General features: G+C 39.5%; 1 protein-coding gene across 1 annotated transcript; it reads right to left on the bottom strand.

The window, feature by feature from the left end:
* Positions 1 to 1222: 1222 nt before the first annotated feature.
* On the bottom strand, positions 1223 to 5521 carry LOC101848141 (dehydrogenase/reductase SDR family member 4). The gene is made up of 2 exons (XM_005107212.3): positions 4649 to 5521; positions 1223 to 1520 (listed from the first exon to the last, which is right to left on the bottom strand). Exons 1-2 carry the CDS (start codon positions 4899 to 4901, stop codon positions 1312 to 1314), a joined length of 462 nt encoding a protein of 153 aa, XP_005107269.2. The 5' UTR covers positions 4902 to 5521; the 3' UTR covers positions 1223 to 1311.
* Between the last annotated feature and the right edge of the window lie 6846 nt (positions 5522 to 12367).

A 12367-nucleotide genomic window follows, 5' to 3' on the forward strand; every position in this document is an offset into this window, starting at 1 on the left:
AAGTCCAGCGCGGAAACATCACAAGACAGTCACTGAAGTGGAACCCACACGGAGCATGAGGCAGGGGTAGGCCACGGGAAACATGGAGGAGATGCGTGGAAAGGGACATGAGAGAAATGAAGCTCACTTGGAACGAGCTTGGAAGGATGGCTCAGGACAGAGATAAATGTAAGGAGCTTGTATGTGGCCTATACCCTGCGAGGGGTGGAAGGCATTGATGAAGATGATTATTGTTATATACGTTTATGAAGAAAAGTTATTTCATCGAGCCCCAACTGCTTCGAAAAAAATATGATAAAGTTAAACCAAATATTGATAAAAACTGCTGTGCCAAGTATGAGCAACATTCGTTCATCCCATGAAGAAATGTTTGAGGATAAGTTGCGCCACGAATTTCTGATTGTAATATTATAATTGTGTATACCACTCTTTCTGATCAAAACGGGAATACACAGAAAGCAGGAATTTTATTTTTGCGAGCAGATTGAAAGTAAAGTAGCAACAAGTTGGGCATATATTAAAACATACTCTGTATATAGTTGAGTGAGCATGGCATGTTATATTATATAATATTACACACCTCATACATAATCAAATACACACACTCACCCTCTCACACACAGCACAGACAACACACACAATACACCCCCCCACACGCACACGCACAGGCACGCATACACATACACACACAGACACTCACACACAGACACTCACACACACACACATACACACACACACATTCACACACACATACACACACACATACACACAAACACACACACATACGAGTGCGCCCTAACAAGCAAACTTCGGTGTACACAGTTTTATTCTTAGCCCTCAAACACGCTCTCTTCTAGTGAACTTGACAAGTATTTTATTTTCTGAAGACATGAATACAAATATTGCACTTTGGTTTAGTTCCTTTTCTCGTACTATTTGATATTTATCTTATATACTTTATCATAATTCTTTTTATACAGACGTGTGTGTGTATGTGTGTTATACATATTTTATATACGAGAGAAAGAGTGGGTGTGTATTAGAGAGAGATAGAGAGCGATAGAGAGTGAGGGAGAGAGACAGAGAGAGAGAGAGAGAGAGAGAGAGAGAGAGAGAGAGAGAGAGAGAGAGATAGAGAGAGAGACAGAGAGAGGAAAGAGTGTGAGATTGAAAATATAAAAGCTAGTATATGTATTATGAACTGAAAAAAAGCTCAACGACCTATTTATTTAAACCACAGAGAGATTTTTATTTGGTTGCAGTAATAAATTCTGCCTTTACAAACGTTGGCCCACGGTACTTGGTCCTCCTTCATTTTTTAGTTGGGGACCCCAGCGTAGTTACTACTCGAGTGAGAGTCACACCACCGTCTACTTTTACGCACTGTCCCGTAACAAAATTGGAATCCTCGCTCGCCAGAAATGCCACCACGTTGGTCTGCTCCCTAGACGAAGAGCTACGTCTCTCAAGAAGAATGCCTTGTTTTCCCATGAATGCGTTCACTGTGTTTATACGGATGCCTAATAGTGAAAATAAACAACAGGTAAATCAGTAGGTAAGTAAGTAAGTCAGTCAGTCAGTAAGTAAGTAAGTAAGTAAGTAAGTAAGTAAGTAAGTAAGTAAGTAAGTAAGTACGTACGTAAGTATGCGAGTACGTAAGTCAGTGAGTAAATCAGAGAGCAAGTTTGTAATTAAGTGAGTGAGTGATTGAGTTAATATTTCAGTTTGTGAGTGAGTAAATAAGTAAGGAAGTAAGTCAGTCTGTAAGTTAGCGAGTAAGTAAGTAAGTAAGTAAGTGAGTAAGTGAGTAAGTAAGTAAGTGAGTATATAATATTTAAGTAAGTGAGTACGGTAAGTAAGTAAGTAAGTAAGTACGCGAGTAAGTAAGTGAGTAAGTATGTGAGTGAGTAAGTGTGTTATTGAATAAGTAAGTAAGTGAGTAAGTATGTAAGTCAGTGAGTAAGTGAGTAAGTATGTAAGTCAGCGAGTAAGTGAGTAAGTAAGTCAGTCAGTGAGTAAGTGAATTAAGTAAGTGAGTGAGTGAGTGAATGAAAACGTGACTGAGTGAGTGTGTACCTGGGGGATTGAGTGTGTGATTGAGTGAGGGAGTATGTTAGTGTAGGTTGTGAATGAATTATTGAATGAGTTAGTTAATGAGTGGATGAGTAAATGAGAGAGAGAAAGAGAGAGACAGAGAATGAGAGAGAGAGAGAGAGTGAGTGTGTATGTGTGTATGTGTGTGTGTATGTGTGTGTGTGTGTGTGTGTGTGTGTGTGTGTGTGTGTGTGAATGGATAGTTAAGTGAGTGAGTGAGTGAGTGAGTGAGTGAGAGAGTGAGTGAGTGAGTGAGTGAGTGAGTGAGTGAGTGAGTGAGTGAGTGAGTGAGTAAATGTGTAAGTGAGTAAGTGAGTAGGGGAGTGAGTGAGTGTGTGACTGACTGAGTGTGTATTGCACTTTAAGCTATGAATCAATTATTGAATGAATTAGTAAATCAGTAAGTGAGTGAGTGAGTGTATGTGTGAAAGATCTGTTTAGTGAGTGAGTAAGTGAACGAGAGAGTAGGTAAAGGAGTGAATGCCAGAGTGAGAGGTCAAGCAATTGAACTCCTCAGCGAGTGTGTAAGTACATGTAGTTAAGTAAACAAATATGTAAGACAGAATGAAAGGAAACATGTAGAAAGGGAAGAAGAAAAGGGTAAAAAAAGAGAAAGAAAAAAGAGAGAAAGGATATAGTACCCATGCCGATACTTCGTCATCATCAACCTCATCATCCAGTGCCAGCGACAAACATCGGCGATCATGCTTTTTCATTCATTCCTTTGCTCGGATGCTCTAAAAAAAAGCTACGTTTCCCTGATCTTTCCCTGTTACCCATTTGTTTAGGTTACCTCAATATGTTGTTCTGGGCCTACCCCTGCCTCGCTTGCCCTCAATTTTGCCAGTAAGAGCTAGATGTTCAAGACCCTTATTTCTGGTGTCCAAAAAACTGCATTTGTCGTTTCCTGATTGTTTTTAACATTGAGCGTCCCACGTGGGCTTCATCAAGCACTACCTCATTTGATTTCTTTTCCTTCCACGATACTCTTAGCAGTCTCCTAAGAAACCACATTTCTGTAGCTTCTATTTTATTTTCACTGTCTTCAGTGATTGTCCAGCATTCACAGCCCCATTGAAGGGTTGACCAAACATAGAATTTCAGGACTTTCATTTTGGTTTTCATCGAGATGTTTCTATTTTTCAGGATTGGACTCATTTTTATTGAAACTAGCCTTAGCCATTGTAGTTCTCCGTTTTATTTCTGTGGAACATTTGGCATCAGATGTTATCCTTAAATCCTAGATATTTAAAATATAGGACTTGTTTGATCTTTTCACCTTTGCTAGTGAGATTACAATTAGGATTTGCTGCTTTTTTATATTACCATGCATTCTGTTTTCTTTACTTTCAACAATAATCCGTTACGTTCAGTTTCTGTTACAACAGTATCTAGAAGCAATTGAAGGTCCATTCCGGAGCTTGCTATTAAAACTGTGTCATCTGCACACCTGATGTTGTTAATATTTTCTCCATTTACTTTGAGACCTGGACATTCTTCTATGTTTCTAAGGATTGTTTCACTGAACATGTTAAAGAGATCTGGGGACATAACACATCCTTGCTTCACTCCTCGCATAATCTGCTTATATTCACTTTATTCTCCATTAATTCGTACAGCAGTGTTTTGGTCCCAGTACAAATTTTTGATAATTCTTAGATCTTTTCCATCTATGTCTAGCTTTTCCAGTATTTTAAATAGCTCATCATGTCTAACTTTATCGAACGCCTTTGAATAATTTATGAAGCATAAATACAGATCTTTCTGTGCTTCAATACATCTTTCCATTAACATTGTTAAGGTGAATATAGCATTTCCGAATTGCGTTTTAGATATCTCTGGTCTTACACTTTTTCTCAATCTTCTCATTATTACTCGCTGCAATATTTTTGTAAAACGACTCATAAGGCTAATTGTTCTATGCATATCACACTCAGTGGCACCTGGTGTTTTAGGTAAAGCTATAAAAACTGACTTCATCATATCTTCTGGTATCTCACCGCTGTCATAAATAGCATTTAGGAGCTTTGTTGTTATTTCAGTGCCTAGTTCTTCAAGCGCCACAGTCACTTCAACTTTAATATTATCTGGCCCAGTGGCTTTTCCTTGTTTCATTTTCTTAATGACAGCTTGTACTTCTGCTTTCAGTATTGGGTGGTCCATTTATTTCATTCTTTATTACCGGGTTTTCTCCTCTATTATCTTTGAAAAGTTCTTCTATGTATTCTGACCATCTGTTTAAGACATCCCCGTGGTCCATTAAAATATTCCCTCTCTTTGATCATATGCATCCTGTCATGCAAGCCCTTAAATTTAAGTCAGTCAGTGAGTTAGTGAGTGAGTAAGTAAGTCTGTGAGTAAGTGAGTAAGTGAGTAAATGTTCGAATGATTCCATTTGGCTCGGTTCTATCTGTGAGTGATGTTTAATTCAGAGGTCCTGAGTCTTAATTTACCTAACAGTGTTGAGAGAGGTAATTAACTTATACATTCTAGTGCAGTTTTTTCTTTCTTTCGCAAATTTGACCATTTAATGGTCATAGAAAAGTCTGCTTACTTTTGGGTCCTAAGTCAAGAACCAAACAGCGAGTCATGTGATCAAGTCCCGCCTTGGATATGTTATCGACGATAAATTTACTGCTGGCAGTGCTGCTCCCGATGGAGGAGATGATGACCACTTTCCCTTTGGTCTTCTCCAGTTCTGGAATAGCCTCTTGGACCAGGAAGAACGGCGCCTTTAGGTTACTGTTGAAGACAACGTCGTACGACTCTTCGCTCTCCGACATGAAGCTTTCTGTTTGAAGACCCATCTCAGTGTTGAGTACCAGAACGTCAAGGCGTCCGAAAGCCTTTACTGTCGACTCAATGATGTTTTTCCTCACCTAAAAACAAAGCAAAAATATAAATTAAAGAAGAATGAATTCTCTTCTCCGGCCAACTTATTCTTTCTTTCCCAGAATCTGCATCTACAAAGCAATAGCAAAAATCATGCTGGTGACGCCAATCAGCTTTTTGGGTAATCAAAATTTTTAAAGGGAAAACTGCTAACTCATCTTGTTCCAAGATTTGTCATCTCGTGGTTACACGATGTAAAGAAAGGCAATGAGAGACCGGTGCAGGGCACAGATAGAGAGATAGAGGCCAGCAAATTAGCAAAGGCAACCTGGTATTTGAAAGCCCCAAAGTCCAAACAAACAATATGTAATTGTAATTGTTGGTGTTTTACGCTCCTATTGACACAATTATCGCATGATAATGAAAACATGAGGGTAGATATAAGTGAACACTCTACAACGGTAGAAACGTCGCCTGCCGCGTCAGTGACAAATGAGGTTATTTAAAACACTGAATCCTTCTGTAGGGGATACAACATGACACAGGTATAACATTTAATTAATTTTACCCTCTGTCATCTAGGGAGAGTAACAAAAAGCAAAAAAAAGTATCAAAAACACATTGTGTCACGACGCGGTAGAATCAGGCGCTCGTCAGCTTTTTGGGCATTTGGAGATGTTGCTATCATCTTAAAGCTTGTTCATTTGACCATCTTTTGATGACAAAAATACACGCCTATCTTGAATAGAAGTCGAGATATTTGCGATTGAAGGAGGTCGTGGTCGCCTGGTTTCAGAGGTAAAATTAGTTAGAAAATGGTCACAAAAGTTTGATGATTCCTTGGAAACTGAAAATGTACATTTGTAGTGCCTTTAATCAAGGTTTTTAGTAAAACACAAACAGACAAATGTTTTTAAATGGACGTAAAAGGTGTTGAGCCAAAGAAAAAAAAATGGGGAAAAAATGGAAAAGTGTCAAACTGGAGGAAGAATGACGATATTCTATTTCATTTTTTTGACGAGCACCTGATTTTACCACGATGCCATTTAAGGCTTGAACCCAGAATTTAAATCAAAAGCTGATTTTTAAAAAAATAGTATTCATATTGGGCTCAACCCCGATTAAAGTAAACAGACTCTGCTGCCTCTACTGCTGCTGATGATGATGAGGATGGTGATGATGATGATGATGATGATTGCTCTACTACTACTACTACTACTACTACATTGTGGGTGGTTGGCGGGTGTTCTGGTGTGGTTTGCTTCTTCTTCCCTCTCAAACGTCTATCGTTCTTATCTCCCCTCCTTCTTTTTTGTGTTTGTTACCCTCTTGTAACACCTCTAATCTTTGGCACTTATATGACCTTATTGTGTTGCAAGAACCGTAAAACTCTTACGAAAACAAAAATACTACTACATTATTATTATCATTATTATTATTTATCATTTAATAATAATAATTATTATTAGATATCACTAGGTCGAGTCAGTGGTGGAGAGTCTTGAAATCTCCATAATCCGACACACTTTATTATAAGAATGCCCCTTTGGAAATTCAAACCGCAGTCCAATACAATACCCACTGAGATAACACCGTGCTTTAGAAAAAGAAGATTGCGTTCGAAGGTATTGTTTTATTTTAGTTAGAATTTTACGGCAACTACAACACAACACGGTCATATAAGTGCCGAAGATTAGAGGTGTAATGAGAGAGTAACAAACACACAAAAATTAGGAGTGATTAGGACAATAGATGTTTGATAGGAGCAGACAACAGTAGAGCAGCCACCACCCGCCCACTTTTGAAGACAGGTATGCCCGAAACGCCACAATGTGTATATTTCTGGGGTCGACGTGACGTAACACCATATCTCCTTTTGATAGTTGAAATCGCGGTAAAACACTTGACAGAAGTGTTACCGGAATACGACTGTTCATTTTCGTCGCTCACATCAATCCCATAAACCAAGAGAATATCTCCTGCCATTGTCTTACATAATCGGGGCTTTCTGTACTTTTTTTGTTAGACAGTTAAATTTAAACGCCAACACACCCGACAAAGTTCATTCAGAGACTCTATGCCTCTCATATGTGTGACTGACCCATTGCAGTTTAACGATTTTTACTTAGGACCACAATTCACTAACTGATTGCCAGTGACTGCAAAGTGCTGGAAAAACAAAATTCACATTTTTAGAAAATATGATTTGAGGGCTATCACACCGCGCAAACAGAAATAAAGACCAACGTTTCATTCTCGAATGATTTGTAATTAAATTTGAAGAGATCACATTATTAACGGCGCTTCCGATCACTAAACACTCACAATTTAAAACTGTTATTATTCCCAAACGAATCAATGAAAACTGTTGAAACTTTCACAAGATATCAAGAAGACGTAGACGAAGTGAAATTGGTGAAGAAATAGATTCTAGGGGAAGAGTGAGCATCATTTTACGGCTCATGAAATTAGGGGAAGAAACGCGTTCTGATAAGGACAAGATAGGACAGCGCTGTGCACGAGTTGACCCCGGTCAATCCCCGACTGGACGCGTGAAATTGCAGGTCACCTGCCGCTGATTTATGGCCTACCGCGGGGGGCCCGGACTAACTAAAAGATCGCTGAGACGGAATTTCGGACGCGCAAAGGACTCGTTTTAATTTTTTTTAAAACTCAGCCTTTTGCAGCTAATGGCGTCGGTGGTCTAGTGACTAGACAACATACTGGACGTATAATTTTAACCATATGATTGCGGGTTCGAGGGTTCGAGACTCAGCTTGGTCCGAAGTTGTGTTCTTGGTTAAGGTGCTTTACTGAAATGTTCCTATTTGGCTCAATTCTATTTATTAGTGACGTTTAATTCGACGGTCCCGCCTTTTAATGTACCTAACAGTGTTTAAAGAGGTAATAAACCTATACAATCTAATGCAGTTTTTTTTTTCCTCTCGCAGATTTCGTAGTTTATTGGTGCAGACACAAAGAAGAAAGAAAAAACCCCCCATAATCCCAATATACTCTCACTCGTGAATCTCAAAATACTCTCACCTGAGAAAATCAATAATATACTCTCACCTGAAAATATCAATAATATATTCTCACCTGAGAATCTCAATAATATACTCTCAGCTGAGAATCTCAATAATATACTCTCACCCGAGAATCTCAATATCAATGTACTCTCACCTTAAAATCTCAATATACTCTCACCTGAGAATCGCCGACGTCTCCTATAGCCGTGATGAATCTGTCTTTGGCGCCTCCCGCTTGTTTCTGGCATTTGGCCAAAGTGGAATCGAGTTTTTTCCCGTGACGGTCACACAGGGTCACTTTGGCGCCTCTCTCGGCAAATACCAGGGCCGTCTCTTCCCCTAGGCCTGAACTGGCCCCAGTCACAATGATCACTTGGCCCTCAAACTGGCGGGAAAAATCGTCTGGCATGGTGGATGCTGGAACACAGGTATTTTTTGTTCTCAAATGAGTTCTCTTACTTACTAGACCCAATTTTTGTTCTTTAAAAAACAAATCTTCATAGATCTAGCTTTTTCCAAAAGCTGGCTGTCGCTTCTCGGTGTTTTCTTCAATACAACACTATGTTGCCTGCTTACCTGCCTACCTGAGTTATTGTGGTTCTAACCCAGATTTCTAAGTTTTGTCTCCATAGTCGTGAGGTTTTTACAATCCTTTTACACCTTTTATCTTTACTTCCTTCAGAGTGTTTATTGGGTAAATCCTGGCGTCTGCATGCCCAAGGTAGTTCACATTCAGTTTCATTACGTTCACAAGGAGAGTTGGCTTTCTCCACCTATTCTAATGGTATTTTTTCATTCTATATTTTCTGTCTCCGTGGTGTTCTTAGAATTAAATAACCTTTCATTTCGAAACAGAAATCTTTTTCATACCTTGTTCATTGCAGGCACATGCTTCACACCCATTACATTGCCGTGGAGAAAATCCTATTTCTTAGATTTAAAAATACAAACTTATATCTCTGCACTCTCCTTTCCAGATGGATGCCATCCCTTTGAGTTTGGATGCTGCAATTGCACTCTTTCATTTAATCTCAAGAGTTCTTTCATTTTTTTCTCAATTTGGGCTAAAAAATATTCCAACTCTCCGCCCTTTCTACTTCTTTCCCTGTAATGTTTATTACAGCATCTTATATGAATTTTTTTGTGTTCCCAGTTTTAGTCCTTTTTTTATTAGGTTTTACGGCGCTCGCAACTACATAAGTTCGTATGAGCACCAAGGGGTGGATGTCAACAGAGAAGTCCTAAAAGGGAATCAGACTTACTCTGCTCATCTCTCCAGCTTCAACAGCACAAAGTCTGCTTCGACTACCAAGGCACCCCGGAAATAGCAGTTCTCAAGAGAGTGACAAACATACAAAAGAAGTAGAGGAAAATGACGATAGTAAGGACGAGGAACGAAAAAGCAGTAGTTCCCCCTATGTTGTTCCGGCACAGTATGAGCATGACATTGACAAATCAGCCCATTTGCAATTCTACTGTGTATAAGAACATGTTAATATCACTCCTTTGGGATGGCCTAAGGACAACTTCAGTCAGTAGCACTCGCCCCCCCCCCCTGAGGGAAAGGGGGGGGGGGAGGTTTTAGTTCAATGTAAAGTCAAACACTAACATTTTCCTACCTTGGTATTACAAAGTGATATCTGCTCAGAACCTAGTTTCGAGAAATTTGACACAAAAAATGTTGTTTCATAACATGTCAAGCTGTTTCGAATGCAATTCTGTGAATACCTTGACACCGACTCCGAATTACCTTACGATTTTAGTAGAGCAGATAGAACATTTGCATTCTGACCTCATGGTCTTAGCAACTCAAAACAGCCAAAAATGTTAGATAGAACATTTTTAATAATGCAAGGTAGTGGTTTGACGACGACCCCTTTCGACATATACACGATTTTAGCGCTTATTCAAAAGACAGGTGAGGAATGGACAATCACCCCCAAAAATCCGTTTTACGATTCTGCCGAGGAAAAGAAAAGATGATACGGTTTGTTTAGATTTGCTCTCTTTCTACTTGTGCCCCTGAACTGACAATTGTTCGATTTTGATTCAAGGACGTATCCATAATTATAACAGGCCACCTATCAATGGTTTGCCACAATCAAGACATAGAGTGAGATAGAGAGAGTGTATGTGTGTGTGTGTGTGTGTGTGTGTGTGTGTGTGTGTTTGTGTGAGTTTGTGTGTGTGTGTGTGTGTGTGTGAGAGAGAGAGAGAGAGAGAGAGAGAGAGAGAGAAAGAGAGAGAGAAAGAGAGAAAGAGAAAAAGAGAGGAGAGAGACAGAGAGCGACAGAGAGATAGAGAGAGAAAGTGAAACTGAAAGAAAGAGAGAAATAGATCGAAAACGAGATAGAGAGCGAGAGAGTGTACGAGAGATAGATAGATAGATAGATAGATAGATAGATAGATAGATAGATAGATAGATAGATAATTTGAACATATAATATCTAAAATAAATTTTTTAAAAAATTGTTTTTATTTCCATTTCCATAACGTTTTCAACAGCTAATAATATGTGAACGAATCCTGATGTACAACTACATTTAAATTTGAATGCGCCTTGAAGTTCGGGGTAACAATCGAAGTGGCGTCGTAGTCCTTCTCTCATCATTCTGAAACAATGAATTTCTCTCAGCTCTTAATTAAGCCGGTAGCTAAACGCTCTGCATTTGGAATAAATTGTAGAAGCTTCCGTCCAGGCAGTCAAGGCCAACTTCACTATGTGAGGGACACAACGTTGCAGCAGACAGACGTTGAAACTATATTATAAAAAAACAACGACAGCCCACTATAGATTCGAACTCATGTCTTCCGATGGCTACAGAGAAGTGTTTAACAGCTACACCCCAGATGCTAGCCTTGGTCATAAACAACAACAACAACAACAACAACAACAACAACAACAACAACAATAACAACAACAACAAGGACAACAAAAAACAAGTACAACAACGATAACGAAAAGACATACGGGCGATCTTTTAAAGATTCTTATCTGTATTATAAATCATATTATCGTGAGTTCAGTGGCCTTACCTTTGAGTAAGAGAAAGTGTTCCCTGCAATCTGAATCTACATGTCTGTTATGTAACTTATTTTTATACGTGATCGGTTGTGTGATTCAGGAAATAAAAAATTCTTAATGACTCTGCGTGAAGGTCATGCTGCCATATCCACCCTCCATCCCCCTCCCCAACACACACACACACACACACACACACACACACACACACACTCACAAAACAGAGCCAATGACTAAATAAATAACGGGGTCAATCACGCCATAATTAGTGAAACTGCCCAATCACAGAGAGAGAGAGAGAGAGAGAGAGAGAGAGAGAGAGAGAGCGTAAAAAGGTAAGTGATATTCTGAAAATGAGTACAATGCTAATAGTACAAGAATTTTTATGCAAGGTAATCTGATCGCGTCAGCATCTGTTGGTACAGTTAATTTAGGAAATTATTCATTTGTAAATGTCATACCTTCATCAAAATTTGATAATAAAATATCTTGTTTTTCTTTTTAGTATATCTACGTCCCCATCGACCTTGATATCGATCATTTAGAAGGAGGGCTTCGATTCTGCAAGAGACCCGTGACCAATGCATGTCTAAGAAACTTTTTAATAGAGATTTTTGGGGGGTAAGTGTTTTACGGCGCTCGCAACTGCATACGGTCATATGAGCGCGTTACACTTGAACCATGTTCAATTAGTAGGAGATTTAAAATTTTGCCCGGGTGGCTACCGAAGCCTACTTTTATCGATTTTAGACCACCAAGGGATCTTTAACGTGTGCAACTTGCACACGGGACCTGCGAGATCTTTCGCCCTTGTCCGAGATGGCTAGATGTAGATCTTTCTTACCAGAAGATCAGGGGTGTGGCTGAAAGACAGCAGTAAGAAGGAGCCAAGGAGTAGCAATAGAAAGGCTTGCAGAAAGAACCAGGAGCCCAGAAAAGGGGGCTCAGGAGGTAAAGCGGTGGGAGTAGAAAGTGGAGACGAAAGCAGACGACAGAACATAGCTGGAGAGCAGGAAATGAGGTGAAAGGAGACAGTTTTAGAGATGAAAATTTTTCCGTCGCTACTCAGACACGAACCCGGGACCATTGAATGAGAGGCGAACACCTTAACCTCTAGCATATGCATATGCGCCTTCAAACAGTACCCACGAACATATGTACACACACACACACACACACACACACACACACACACACACACGCACACACGCACACAAACACACACAAACACACACACATACACATAAACACACATACATACATACAGACACAAACACACGCTCGCGTGCGCACACTTGCATATAAACATAATACTCCCTCCCCCTCACAAAGACAGACACAAACACACACACACATACACATACGCACACACGCACACACGCACACACAC

This window comes from Aplysia californica, unplaced genomic scaffold, assembly GCF_000002075.1.
Source record: "Aplysia californica isolate F4 #8 unplaced genomic scaffold, AplCal3.0 scaffold00585, whole genome shotgun sequence".
In the NCBI taxonomy this organism is placed as follows: Eukaryota; Metazoa; Mollusca; class Gastropoda; order Aplysiida; family Aplysiidae; genus Aplysia; species Aplysia californica.

Excerpts from the sequence above, each read along its gene's own strand:
- LOC101848141 (XM_005107212.3), bottom strand. The coding sequence starts at position 4,901 with ATGGGTCTTCAAACAGAAAGCTTCATGTCGGAGAGCGAAGAGTCGTAC. Across the intron at positions 1,521-4,648 it reads TCTTGACTTAGGACCCAAAA|GCATCCGTATAAACACAGTG; the intron begins GTAAGCAGACTT and ends TTTCACTATTAG.